The sequence below is a fragment of the Lepidothrix coronata genome, unplaced genomic scaffold, assembly GCF_001604755.1.
Source record: "Lepidothrix coronata isolate B3197 unplaced genomic scaffold, Lepidothrix_coronata-1.0 Scaffold301, whole genome shotgun sequence".
Classification (NCBI taxonomy): Eukaryota; Metazoa; Chordata; class Aves; order Passeriformes; family Pipridae; genus Lepidothrix; species Lepidothrix coronata.
In genome coordinates this window covers 581941-595926 of record NW_016690481.1, presented here as the reverse complement: position 1 = coordinate 595926, position 13986 = coordinate 581941, and the positions used below count along the sequence as shown (strand labels likewise).

Below are 13986 nucleotides of genomic sequence, written 5' to 3'. Positions count from 1 at the left end.
TGTCCTGTCCGTGTGTCTGTGAGTGACCCTGTCCGTGTGTTTGTCCTGTCCGTGTGTCTGTGAGTGACCCTGTCCGTGTGTTTGTCCTGTCCGTGTGTCTGTGAGTGACCCTGTCCGTGTGTTTGTCCTGTCCGTGTGTCTGTGAGCGACCCTGTCTGTGTGTCCCTCCTGTCTGTGTGTCTGTGAGTGAGTGACCCTGCTGTCTGTGTGTCCCTCTGGTCTGTGTGTCCATCCTGTCCCTGTGTCCACATGTCCATCCTTGTTCCCATGTCCACGTGTCTGTCCTGTCTGTGTCCATGCCCTGTTCCCACATTTCTGTCTCTGTTCCCGGGCCCCATTCCTGTCCCTGTGTCCATGCCCTGTCCCACTCTGTCCCTGTCCCCAGGTGAGGAGGACAACAGCTGCGTGGTTTGGTTCTGGCTGCACCAGGGCGAGGCCCAGCGCTGCCCCTCCTGTGGGGCCCACTACAAACTGATCCCCCATGAGCTGCCCCACTGAGGGGGGCTGTGGGACGCCCCCCGGGGCCCTGCTGATCCCCCCCTGCACCTGAGCCCACGATAAAGAGATGGTGGGGAGACTCTGACTCTGTGTGTGCTGGGGGGGCAGCAGGGTGGGGAGGGGGGGCAACTGCTGTGTGGAGCCAGGCCAGGCCTTGAGGGTGCCGCTGTGAGTGACCTGGGACTGTGGGAGGGGGGTTGTTGAGGGACCCACTTTCACTGTCCCTCTTCCCTGGGGGGTGCTGGGATTTGAGGGGCAGCTGGGGTGCAGCTGCTGGGGGGTCTCAGGGGTACTATTTTGGGCCTCCCTGCCCAGCCTGGGGGATCACCCACCCCAAAAGAAGACCCCAGAGGGGGCTGGGTTACCCTCTTAGCCCTCCCACACACAAGTGTCCCCCCAGATGCCTCTGTGGGGGGTCTCTCTGTTCACATGGGAGAGGCACAGCTGGACACATCCTTGGGGGGCGTCACCTGCCCCAGGGGTGACACCCCATTGGGCGGGAGCCTCCTGGGGACACTGGGGGAGCCCTGGGGGCTGGTCCTGCCCTGGCATCTCTGAGGGCACCTGGGAGGCTCCACAACACCCCTGGGAGTCCCTGAAGGTTCTCATGAGATCCCAGGAGGCCCCAGTAAGTCCATGAAGGATCCCATAAGGTCCCCAGTGGGTCCCTTGAGTTCCCCAGAGGTTCTCAGCAGATCCTGGGGGGTCCCTGGAAGTCCCTCAGCAGGCCCCCACAGGATCTGGATGCTGCAGCTCTGCCCTTGTATCACACATCCCCAGGGTGGGGGGTCAGGTTGTACCTTCCCAGCCCCACTTAGGGGGCCTGGGAGGCCCAGGGAGGACCTAGAGGCTGCCGGATCCCCAGCGTGTCCCTTGTGCTGCTGATGTCACCAATGATGTCAGACTGGGTGGTCATGATGTCATGCACCCCCGGGGGGAGGGGCTCTGATCCCCACCAGCTGATGGGGACTGTGGTGGCCATGACTGACAGCCAGGGGTGGGGCATGCCTGGTGGGGCGGGGCTCCAGCCTCACTGACAATAGGAGCTGGTGGAGGCTGTGATTGACAGCAGGAGTGGGTGGGAACCTGCAATTTATGGGACTGTGCTGGGAGGGGAGGGCGGGTCTTGGGGCTCACCAACCAATCGGTGCTGCTGGAAGCCCTGACTGACAGCCAGGGGGTGCGGCTTTAGGCCTCAGCCAATGGGGAGCTGGGCTAGCTGTGAGGGACAGCCGGGGGGGCCGGGCTGTGCACTCAATGGAACTCGAGTGGAGAGGTGGTGGGGCGGGGTTGACGGGGGAGGAGCCCTCGATCTCATTTACCAATGGGGGCTTGTGGTGGCCGTGACTGACAGCTGGAGGGCGGGGTTTATGCTCAATGAAGCGGTGGGAGGCGGGGCTATGCCGGGGCGGTGCTCTGTGCCTCTCTGACCAATGGGGGCCGGCGGCGGCCATGACTGACAAGCAGGGACGGGCGGGAGCCTGCGACTGAGGGAGTGGGGAGGGGCAGGTGCTGCGGGGCGGGGCTTCGGGGATCACCGACCAATCGGGGCCGTGCTGGCCGTGACTGACAGCGGGGGGGCGGGGCTTTGTGATCAAAGAAACTCGGGGGCGGGGCCTCGGGGGCGGGGTCTCACTGACCAATGGGGGCCGCAGGCGGCCATGACTGACAGCGGGGGGCGGGGCCTGCCGGGGGCGCGCGGGGACGCGGCGGGCGGGGCTCTTCCCCCCTTGCCCCCCCCCCGCGCACGTGACGGCGGCGGTGCGGCGGTGACGTCATCGGCGGTGTCGCAGCGGGGCCGGAAGCGGGCGGCGCGCGGGGCGGGCGGACAAGATGGCGGACGGGGACAGCGGCAGCGAGCGCGGCGGCGGCGGCGGCGGCGGGTTCGGGGCCGCCCGTGGCGGGGCGGGGGGGGCCGGGCCCGCGGCGGGGCCCGGCGGCGGCGGCGGCGCGGCCGGCCCCGAACAGGAGACGCAGGAGCTGGCGTCCAAGCGGCTGGACATCCAGAACAAGCGCTTCTACCTGGACGTGAAGCAGAACGCCAAGGGCCGCTTCCTCAAGATCGCCGAGGTGGGCGCGGGCGGCAACAAGAGCCGCCTGACCCTCTCCATGTCGGTGGCCGTCGAGTTCCGCGACTACCTGGGCGACTTCATCGAGCACTACGCGCAGCTGGGCCCGTCCAGCCCCGAGCAGCTCGCCCAGGCCGCGGGGCCGCCGGGCGAGGACGGCGCCGGGCCCCGCCGCGCCCTCAAGAGCGAGTTCCTGGTGCGGGAGAACCGCAAGTACTACCTGGACCTGAAGGAGAACCAGCGCGGGCGCTTCCTGCGCATCCGCCAGACCGTGAACCGCGGCCCCGGCGGCCCGGGGGGGTTCGCGGGGGGCCCCCCGGGGCTGCAGAGCGGCCAGACCATCGCGCTGCCCGCCCAGGGCCTTATCGAGTTCCGCGACGCGCTGGCCAAGCTCATCGACGACTACGGCGGCGAGGAGGACGAGCTGGGCGGCCCCGGCGGCGGCGGCCCGGGCGGCGGGGGGCTCTACGGGGAGCTGCCCGAGGGCACGTCCATCACCGTGGACTCCAAGCGCTTCTTCTTCGACGTGGGCTGCAACAAGTACGGCGTGTTCCTGCGGGTCAGCGAGGTGAAGCCGTCCTACCGCAACGCCATCACCGTCCCCTACAAGGCCTGGGCCAAGTTCGGCGGCGCCTTCTGCCGCTACGCCGAGGAGATGCGCGACATCCAGGAGCGCCAGCGGGACAAGCTCTACGATCGGCGCGCCGGCCCCCCCGGGCCCGGCAGCGGCAGCGGAGCCGGCGACGACTCTGACGGCGACGACGTGGACGACGACTGAGCCGACCCCCACCCAGCCCTCGACCCCCCGAGCCCCGGGGCAGAGGGGCCCCCCGATCCCCCCTCCCAGTGACGGGGCAGAGGGGTTCCCAAACCCCCGAGTCTCCTCCCCCAAAACAGCAATGGGGCAAAGGGGTCCCCGAGCCCACCCCCCTCCCAGCGACAGGGTGAAGGGGACCCCAAACTCCCCTATGCCCCCGCTCCCAGCAACGGGATGAAGGGTCCCCGAGCCCCCCCCGGCAGTGGTGGGGCGCGGGGGTCTCCGAAACACCCCCGAGCCCCCCCTCCTGCAGCCACCGGAGAGAGAAACCGGCCCGACCGCACCGCTGCCCGCGGCTCCTCCCCCTGCTCTGTCCCCGCCGTGGGCCCCCCAAGACTCGCTGCTTTGGGGAGGGACAGGGGCTGACCCGCAGCCCCCTCTCCTCCCAATGCCCCCCATTGAAACCAGCACCGAGGGCCCCGGAGCCGGGGGGCAGCCGCGGCGCCGGGGGGCAGCAGGGGCACCTTGGACCAACGGCCGTTCCCTCGGCTTGTGATTTTTCCTTCATTCTCTTTTTTTTTTTTTTCCCTCCTTTTTCTCCTCTTTCCACGTTGTTTTTTTTTTTTTTGTCGGTTTTTTGGGATGCAAACTGCAAACTCCGGGCACCCGAACTGGAACCTGCCCCGAGCCGGCGCGGAGCTGCGGCTCTCTGACAATTAGGGAAGATCTCCTCGGTTTTGCCGATTTCAGACCGTTCCCCCCCCCACCTCCCTTTTCCCGCCGGGAAGGGGGAGGCGCCGACACAAAGCACAAGGAAAAGCTCGACGGGGCGAAACATCTTCCCCTTCTCTCCAAATAAGGCGCCTCCGGCCCCGATTCACCGGGACCCGCCGGAATCCGCCCCTTGGCTTCACCCAAATTGGATTTTCCGGCCCCAAACCCGTGGCCGCGCCCGGCCTCGGCCCCTTGGGGGTGGTTTTAGGGGGGTTATTGTTATTTTTTGCCTCTTTTTGTCTTTTTTTGCCCCCCCCCCGGGCCCGGCCCTGGCGCCGCCCGGTCCCTCCAGCCACCTCCTATTAAACACATTTTTCCACTCTCAAACAGTCTTTTTTTAAATTCTTTTTCGCTCCCTCGGCTCAGTCCTGCCCTGTCCAGAATTCCACTTTTTCACCCCATTTTCCCAGAACTCTGAACTCCATCACTCTCATTCCAAAGTTTTGCCTCTTCTTCTCCTCCAACGGTTTCGCCACTTTTAGGACTTTTTTTTTTTTTTGCTTTTGATCCATTTTTGGGAGCTCGCTCAGCTGCCTCCTTAATTTATTACCACGGATCCGGCATCTCCCTCTCTCCGTATTTATTGGGAAGTGAGGAACAGCCGCAGACCCCTGGGGGTCCATCCGTCCGTCCGGCTCCGGCCCTGTCCTGCTGCTCCCGCCGCCGTTGCTCTTTTTAAAGGGATTTTTAAAGCGAGTTTCTTCCATTTATCCTGTTTTTAAAGCCTTCTCCGTCGCAAAGGACCCGGATCCCTCACTCACGTGGGAGCAATAGTCCTTCCTCGGTGGCCGACGTGTCCGTACTGTATTTTGTACCCTCAGGCAGCTCTTTCCGGTGAATTCCTGCTGTATCCACCCATCCTCCTGGTCCTGTGTTCTTTGCCACGGAGAAAATCCAGAAACCACAACGGCGACAACGGATTTGGGGGGAAAAAAAAACGCTCCCGGCTCCGCGGGACTCACCGGCGTCCGGCCGCGGGACCTCTCCTTTTATTTTTGAAGAGGATGATATATATATATATATATAAAAAAAATATATATATATTCCTTTGGTTTTTCTTTCTTTTGGCTGAATTGCGGTGATTTAGCCTTATTTCTATGTCGGGAGAGCGGCGGAGTCGCTGCCGGCCCGGCCCAGCTCTAGGGAGCTGGCTAGAAATACATGGAAGAGAAAAAAAACAAAAAAAAAGGCAAAACCACCAAAATCTGATAATAAACCCAAAAAAGCAGCTCCTGGCGTCGGCTCCGGGAGCCTTTCCCAGCCGGAGAAGCGCTGGATCCATGGACACAACCTCCCGCAGCTCCATTTGGGTGGGAAGAGCAGAGAGCGTCGGGGGAAGACAGCGGAAAAACCAGCCAAAATGAGATAAAATTGGGGGAAAAGGGGGTTTGAGGGGAGCGGCGGCCCGGGGGGGCTGCGGGGGAGGGGGCTTGGGGCAGTTTGGGTTTTTTTTCTCTCTTGGAGCCCCCCAGGAGCCGGTGGGTATTTCCCAGGAAAGCAGGACAGTGCCGGCATCTCCCCTGGGCCCCTGTTCCCACCTCTGTGTGTATAGACATGGCCGTGTGTACATAGATCAGAGTTGGTTGGGTTTGGGTTGAATTGTGTAGAAAACGGGCAAATTGCTTTTTTTATTATTTTTAAACCACAAGTGGGGGGGAAAAAATATCCCAAATTCCTGGTACTTCCAGCTTTGTTGCCCCAGAAGGGCCGAGGGAGAGCGTGACGATGGCTGTACAGACAGAAAGTTGGGAATCCTGTCCAGTGCCCCAAAACCCGCTAGAAATGCCCCAAATGGCCAGGCCTGGGGCCAGCAGCACCTCCAGGGGAAGTTCAAACAGCTTCAATTCCTTTTGTCCTAAAAAATATGGAAGAAAATCGGGATTCTCCTGCCTCGTTTCCAGGCGATTTGTGGGCGGCAGGGGATGGGATAGGTGGGGCCGTGCCAGTGGCGGCTCCTTGAGTTGGTGACAAACCAACCCCAACCCCTTGCCAGCCTCTCTTGTAAAAAAGCAAAAAGTGGAAAAAAATCGCAAAAAACTGGAAAAGATAAAAAAAAAAAAAGCAGCTGAGGGAGCCCTGGGGGTACGTGGGGTGACGCCCCAGGGAGCTCGGCAGGTCCTCCCAGTGGGAAATCCCAGGCGGCTCCGTGGATGCTCCCGGGTGTTCCTGCAGGGCGAGGCCGTCGCCCTCATCGGCTCCTGGAGCCGGTTGAGCCAGTGGTGCCGGAGCTAGGGTTGGGTGTCGGTGGGACAGCCTGGATCCGGGCAGGACGGCCCAGAGCCCACAGGGTCGAGGCCCCAGAACAGTGGCCTGGGGGGCTCCAGCCTTGGAGCAGCGGCTGAGAGCGGGTCCGGCACGGGCAGCTCCCCCGGCACATCTGGGGCAAAGAACGGGCCAGGAGATTGGACAAACGTCAGTGGGGGAGCACTGGATCCTCCTCCAAGAGCCAGATCTTCCAAGAACCAGATTCTCCTCTGGGACCTGGATCCTCCTCCAAGAGCCAGATGCTCCAAGAGTTGGATCCTCTGATGGCTGGATCCTCCAAGAGCTGGATCCTCTAAGCACCAGCTCTCCACTGAGTGTTGGATCCTCCTTCCGGCATTGGATCCTCCTCCAAGTTGGATCCTCTGAGAGTTGGATCCTCCAGGTGTCAGACCCTTCTCTTCAAGCTGGATCCTCCTCAGAGAGTTTGATCCTCTGAGAACTGGATCCTTGGAGCGCTGGATCCTCCTCTGAGTCCCGGATCCTCCTTGGAGAGCTGGATCCCCTGAGTGCTGGATCCCCCTCCGAGCAGCAGATCCCCCAGGAGCGCCGCCTCCCTCCCTGAGTGCTCGCCCCAATGTCCCTTTGCCGAAAAGAGAAGAAGAAAAAGAAAAAAAAAAAGAAAGTTTTATTCCTGTTATTTTTTTAATGAAAGAAAAACAAAAACTAAAGCAAACCTGCACTTTAGGCGGCCAGGGGGGCCGGGGGGTCGGGGCCCCCGTGTCCTTTCCCTGCGGCCGGGGGGCGGCTCTGGGGGCCGGAGGCAGGTCCTGGGTGTTACCACTAGCGCAGACGAGGCCGACGCGACGAACTCCTCCTGCTCCGAGCACTCCTGACGTAGCAGATTTTTGCAAATGGAGTTTTACAGTCTATATTTAAAGAATTGTATGTTTGTAACAAATAAAGTATGCGGAAAAGTGAATGAAAAACCAGCCTGGGCCTGGCTCGCTCCTTGGGGGGGTCAGGGAGGGGTAGCTGGTGCCACCGTTGGGGTGAGGGGCGGGTGATCACCCTGGAGTGTTGTGGGGACGTTGTGGGGTGGTGTGAGGGTGTGAGGTGGCACAGACAGGGCACGTGGGGTCCCCCACCTTGTCCTGAGGGGTGTCCCCAAGCAGGGCGGGGGGGGGCTGGAAGGTGTGAGGGACCGGCATGGGAAGGGAGGGAGGAGGTTTGGCGTGTTCAGGTGTGTGTCAAGGGTGTGCACCATCACAGGGCTGTGTGGGGTGTGTAAGGTAAGGTGCGTGTACCACCACACGACTGTGTGGGGTGTGTCAGCTGTGTGTAGGGCACATGTGCCACCACACAGCTGCCCGGTGTGGGCAGGTGTGAGGCTGGGTGGGTCTGGCGTGGCACAGGCGTGGGGGGTGTGCGTCACGGCTGAGGCGGGCACGGGCACAGGGTGTGCGTACGGGGGGTAAGGCTTCTGTGCCGCTCTCACGGCTGCGTGCAGTGTGTGTCAGGTGTGTATGTGCTACCCCGTGTCCCCTCCGTGCCCTGCCGTGGGTGCCGCAGCCCCCGCCCCCCGCGCTGCGGCTCCCTGCGGGCTCGGGCTCATCTGAGGACACGCGGGGACCCGCCTGCGCATGAGCCGCCACCGCCGTCACTGTCACCGTCACCGGGGCCCGGCGCGACCCCCGCTCCCCCCGCGGCCCCTCCCTGCTCCGAGCCCCCCGGGGCCGAGCGGAGCAGCTGCTCCGGCCCCATCCCGGGGCCCCCCCCACAGCTGCTCCGGGTGGAGCCGGGGGTCGGGGGGCCCTGGGACTGCGGCGGAGGCCCCGGGGCAGCCCAAGGGATCCCCGGGCCGAGGCAGTTGCTGCCCGGGGCAGCTGCAAGCGGTGTTGCCCCCCTCGGGGGTACCGGGAGCAGCTGCGGGATGGGGGGCTAGGGGCCCCCCTGAGCCCTCCCGGCAGCTGCAGCGAGGGGTGGGGGCTGCGCGGGGCCCTCCGAGCCCTGCCCGGTGCCAGAGGGAGCCTGAACCAGGCGCCCCGGGGGCGACAGTGACAGCGACAGGTGCCTTCGTTGTCCTCCTCCTCCTCCTGCTCCGGCCGTGGAGCAGCCGGGGGCAGGCCAGGGGTCTGGAGGACCCCTTGAGCCCCCCCGGCAGCTGCAGCGGGGACAGTGCCCCCCACCCCTGCCCGGAGCTGGGGGCGAACCGAGGCATCCGGGGGACAGGGCCCGTCCCGGGGGGGGGCCCCGGGCTCCCGGCCCTGCCCGGCAGGACCCTGGCTCGGGAATCCCCCATTCCATTTATAAACCCACCTCGTCACACCGTCAGGTTCCTTTTGACGCCGAAACGGGCTCGGGTGTGAGAAATTTATTTCCCGTGACACGTTTGCTTTTAAAACCCGCACCTACAGGGCGGTCCGGGGGCTTTGATCACATTTTGATCCCTGCTCTCAGCACTGACTATGCCTTCGGCCTCTCGGGGTCCTCCCGAGTCCCCAGGGTGCTCCGGGGTCCGTGTTACCTCCCTGCCGCTGCCCTTCTCCCTCACCCTACGGGGCAGCACCAGGATGGATGTGGAAAACACAGAGGAGGGTCAGAGGCACCGCTGGGCCGCGGTGTCCCCGGGCGGACTCCCCTCCCGCCGGCGGCTCCCATGGCCTCACGCAGGGCCGGGCCCTGTCGGGAGCAGAGCCCCCGGCTCGGAGGGACCGTCTGTGGGTGAGACCATCCTGGCCCCACCGGTACCGGGGGAACCAATGCCCCCCCTCCCCCCCTTCCTTCTTCTCTGAGCGACACCCGCGTCCACCCCCCACCCCCCCGCTCCCCTCACACAAACACAGTTGGGGCGGGGCCTCGGAATGGGCGGGAAACCCCTGCCCGCCTTTCATTGGCTTCCGCAGATGTCCGTCCCCTTGACCCCGCCTCCCATCGCAGTGTCTGCCGTTTTCATTAGCCGGGAGGTGACGTCACCGGCGCGCGCATGCCCCGCCCCCCCTCACCCCGCCTGCGTGCCGTGTGCAAAAAGCAACACAGCCGTTAAACGAGCCACGGGGCGGAGCCAGCCGGGGACGGGGCAAAGAAGCCTCGCTCCTATTGGTGGCGGCTGCATATTCAAACTAGTATTAGAGGCGCTGATTGGTGCGGGCGCGGCGCGGCCCGCCGCCCCCGCCCGGGCGGGTCATTGTCTGGCGGCTCCTGAGGCGGGTCGGGCGCGGCGGCGGTTCCGGGACTCGGACGGCGGCGGCGGCACCATGGTGAGGGTGGGGGGGTCTCGGGGCCGCGGGGGGGTCAGGGGGGGCCAGGGCAGCACGGCCTCGGCTGCCGCTGTCAGCCCGGGCCGCGCTCCATGACCTTGGGCCCGGCCCGGCGCTGTCCCGGGGGCCGGCCTGTGGGGAGAGAGGTGGTCGGGCCCCCTAAATCCGGTGTCCTTCCGGCGCTGTCAGAGCGGCTCCGTGTCCGCCGTTACCGCGGTTTGTGTCGGTCACTGGGGGGGAAATGTCAAGCGAGGGCCCCGAGCGGCCTCTGTCAACGGTTCCACGCCTCCCCCGGGATCTCGGAGAGATCCCAACGCGCTTCCAGAGGGAAGGGCCGGGCCCGAGGGGGAGGCAAACGGGGTTTCGTCCCCCCCGGTGCCCCATTCGTGTGACCCCGGCGGGAGCGGGGGTGACGCTGTCACCGGGGGAAGCGGGCGGATGGGGTTCCGGAGGGTTTGAGAGGTTCCGCGCACCTGCAGCGTGGTTTGGGGGGTTCTGAGGGTCTGTGGGGGCCTTCGGGGTTCCGTGCGCTTACAGGGGACCCGGGGCTCCGCGGATCCGCGCGGGGGTTTCTGTGGCTTTACGGGGGGATTCGGGGGGTTCTGGGAGTCCTTTTGGGGGTTCGGTGATTCTGTAAGATGTTCTGTGGGCCCCCGCAGAGGTTTTGGGGGGTTCCGTAGATCCGCGGGGCAATTCTGTGGATTCACAGGGGGTTTGGGAGGTCCTGTGGATCCCCATAGGAGTTTGGGGTCTGAGGGGGAAGGGGCGTTGGATGGGTCCTGTAAACCCCCAGGCGTTTTCTGTGGATCTGCAGGGGGATTTAGGGGGTTCTGGGGATCCCCAGAGGGGGTTCCGTGGCTCTGTGAGAGGTCTGTGGATCCCCAGGGCGTGTGGGGGAGTTCTGTGGATCCGCGGGGGTTCCGGTGTGGGCGAGAAAGGCCCTGATCCCGCGGCGTTTACATGGAAACACCGTCGGATTATACAACTCCCGCTGCCGAGAACTTGTGCTCGGGGATATCTGGGATGTGCGGCACGAGATAAAAAGTTGCTGTTTGAAGCAACAAGAAGAAGGAAGAAAAAAAAGTGGTTTGCTTGGTCCAGCGGGTCAAATCCAGGGAGGGTTTGGCACGGGAATGTGCTCCCAGTGAGGGGCTGGGGTGGGAAGGAGGGACAGACGCGACGCAGGGATTGTCTCAGCCCCCGGGAGCCCCAGTTCCTGAGGAGGAGGAGGAAGGAATCCTCGGAATTCCCTCCTCAGGAGAGAGGAGTCCGGGAGCCCCGGGGGCAGCCGGAACCTCGTGTGTTCCCTCTGCCAACCCCGCGGAGGGTTGGGGAAAACCGGGACAAACCTCGGGATTTCGGCGGCGACCTTTTCTTCCCGGTTTTTAGTCAACGCCCCATCCCCCGTAAAGATCCGCCAGGCAGGTGGCTCCCAGATGGAAAACCTGACGGAGAAGTGGGAAAGTTCACAGCTGGCTGATAAAAGCCCTCAGTGGGAACAGCCAGTGCTTTTCCCAGAGCTGTGTTTTATTCCTAGAGCAAGGGAATATCCCTAAATCCCCCTTGCCTCCTCCTTCCCTCCCCTAAATCCCCCCTCTCTCCCCCCAAATCCTCCCTCTCTCTCCAAATCCACCCAAATCCCCCCCCTCTCCCCCCAAATCCCCGTCCCTGGGTTTTGCAGTTTTATGGAGTGATGTTTTCTCTGTATAAAAGTAACTCCTGGTGCTTCCCTGTTTTTCTGAGTCATCCCTGAAGGCCCTCCTGTCCCAAGTGCCAGGACACAGAGGGGTTTGCCAGGGGCCAGCATTCCCACAACTGGATCCCAGCATTCCTGGAGCCAGATCCCCCCCAGCCTCACCCCGCGCCCGCCACTCGTTTAATCACCTCGGGATTAATTAATTCCTGCTCGTGATTATTTTTTTCCCAATGTTTGAGCTGGAAGAGGTGTTAACTCCCACCTAGCTGGGCTGGGATGCAGATCTTGGACATTCCCAGGTTAACCAGCATCTTGTTTTGAGGATTAACGAGCTCCACTCACTCTCCTGGGATCTCTGGGTCCTTTCAGCTCCCTCACCATGAGCCAAAACTCCTCCTTTTTAGGGGGGATGGGGGTTGTGGGATCAATATGTGCTGTAAAAACAGGGATTACGAGTATCCAGTGTGTTTTCAGGCTCTGCTCTCCCTCTGCTATGGGTTCTTGGCTCTCTGGGGGCTTGAAAACCTGACACGGGGGATTATTTTTCCTGTTTTTTCTTACCTAGAGCAGATTTGGGGGTGCTGACGTGCTCCCCGTGGAAGGTGCAGCTCCCTCTGCCCTCCTGCAGCTCCCACCTTCATTAGGAGCAGCTCTCATTAGTGATCAGTGATGTCACAGAGTCTTCCCATGTCCCTGCAATCCATGGATTTCCTGAGGGCGGATGGGAGAGCCCGGCAAACCTTGTTCCTGAGTGACTCCCAAACTCTTGGCTTTGGCATTTCCACCCCCCAAACACGATTTTCATTAAATGGGGGATTTCTGGGGCTCCCACATGATTTCCCACCCTGGAGCAGGAAGGGAGTTACCTCTGAATCCCACAGGATTCACATTCCCACCTACTGGAACAGTGTCCTGCCCCACACCCTGTGTCAGCACGTGGAGAAATTGAATCTTAAATAAAAATAGGCTCACAACTGCTGGAAAAAAACGGTCAACAATGGGGATTTTGGGATGCTTTCCCCCCATTTGGCATTTTCTGGAAAATCACGGGACTGGGACACTTGGGGGAAGGAGCAGCTGCTGCTCCTCAAAACCCCCCTTGCCCCTTTGGATCCAGGCAGTTGGAGAAGCCTCGAGTTGCCAGGGAGCTGCTGGATTATCCTGCTGCAGGTCCCTCTGGCTTAGAATTAACGAGATTGTTTGGATTCAGGGATTAATTAGATTAATTAATGCGGCCTTTCTCCCCCAGGCTGGCGGCAAGGCGGGCAAGGACAGCGGCAAGGCCAAGGCCAAGGCCGTGTCACGCTCCCAGAGAGCAGGCCTGCAGGTATGGCACAGGGAATCGTCTGGAAGCGGGAATTCTGGGGGGCCCAAACCCTTTGGTTTGAGGTGAAAGCTGAATATTGTGGGATTTGGGGGATTATGGAGCGACGAGGAGCCCTGGGCTTGTGGAGGGGAGAGGGGGTTTGCTCTTGGGTGAGACAGAGAGGGTGGGAGGATTAATTGGGAGAATTAATGATTGTAATTATTAAATATTAACTATAATTATTAATTATAAATAAGGCACAATTACATTATTTAATGTTCTGTAAGGTTACATCTTGTTATATTATTGCAATATGATAATATATTAGTATATCATAACAATACAGTGTGTTATAACATTAATATACATATTATGTGGGTTAGTAATAAATAAATAAACTTGGTAATGGCAGTTAAATCCTCTATTTGGGGAGGATCGTGTTGGGTTGCTCCTGGAAGCCACAGTCAGGCAGGATGGGGAGTTTCCCGGGCCCAAATAGAATGTGTGTTACATTATATAATTAAATATATATAAATACAATAATCAATATAAATACATTATATATATTAGACAATAGTGAATAATTAATTCGGGTAATGACAAATCCTCTGTTTGGGGAGGATCATGTCAAGTTGCTCCAGGCAGGCAGGGTGGGGTGTCTCTTGGGCCCAAATCATAGGGGGCTGTAGGTGTTAACGAGGTTGTTAATTGCCGCCCCCCAGTTCCCTGTCGGCCGCATCCACAGGCACCTGAAGACTCGGACCACCAGCCACGGGCGCGTGGGGGCCACGGCGGCCGTGTACAGCGCGGCCATCCTGGAGTACCTGACCGCCGAGGTAGGACCCCCCTCCCCGGGGCCAGCACCCCTCCCCCCGGCATTCCCACCTCTTCCTGCTGTCCCACAGGTGCTGGAGCTGGCCGGGAACGCTTCCAAGGACCTCAAGGTGAAGCGGATCACACCCCGGCACCTGCAGCTGGCGATCCGCGGTGATGAGGAGTTGGACTCCCTGATCAAAGCCACCATCGCCGGTGGAGGTGGGGCTCCTTCCCTCCTTTCTGTCCTTCAGTGGGAATTACGTGGGAAAACAAACAGGAGTTTGGCAGTGGGGGTAATTCCACTGGCTCCATGCTTCCCTGGATCCACACTGGGTAGGGGGGGATCCGCTCACCATTCACACTGTTATCCCAAAACTCTGCTGGGAATTGAGGAGTTCTTGCAGTTTCTTGGGAATTCTGCAATTCCTGATGGGAATTCTCCCCTTCTCTCCACAGGTGTCATCCCCCACATCCACAAGTCCCTGATTGGAAAGAAGGGGTAAGGGGAGCGCGGTGCCGGATCCCCCGTCATCGTACCGACCTGGGCACAGCAACACCTTGGGGATGCCAGGAAACTTTTTTTAAGGAATAGTTGAAAGGAAGAACAT

At 61.4% G+C, this 13986-nt stretch overlaps 3 protein-coding genes across 3 annotated transcripts in view; all 3 read left to right on the top strand.

Annotated features, from left to right (window-relative positions):
* Positions 1–583, top strand: part of LOC108508472 (cytochrome c oxidase subunit 5B, mitochondrial) — a 2506-nt gene extending 1923 nt beyond the window's left edge. The window contains exon 3 of the mRNA XM_017837279.1: positions 188–583. Within this exon, the coding sequence (XP_017692768.1) occupies positions 188–498 (311 nt within the window). The 3' untranslated portion in view covers positions 499–583. The remainder of the gene's footprint in view (positions 1–187) is intronic.
* Positions 584–2331: 1748 nt separating this feature from the next.
* On the top strand, positions 2332–7292 carry PURB (purine rich element binding protein B). Its single transcript, XM_017837304.1, has one exon. The coding sequence runs from the start codon at positions 2332–2334 to the stop codon at positions 3343–3345; it is 1014 nt and encodes a 337-aa protein (XP_017692793.1). The 3' UTR covers positions 3346–7292.
* A 2179-nt stretch (positions 7293–9471) lies between these two features.
* Positions 9472–13980, top strand: LOC108508497 (histone H2A.V). Its single transcript, XM_017837323.1, has 5 exons — positions 9472–9560; positions 12506–12583; positions 13285–13398; positions 13468–13597; positions 13835–13980. Exons 1-5 carry the CDS (start codon positions 9558–9560, stop codon positions 13879–13881), a joined length of 372 nt encoding a protein of 123 aa, XP_017692812.1. The 5' UTR covers positions 9472–9557; the 3' UTR covers positions 13882–13980.
* The last annotated feature ends 6 nt before the right edge of the window (positions 13981–13986 follow it).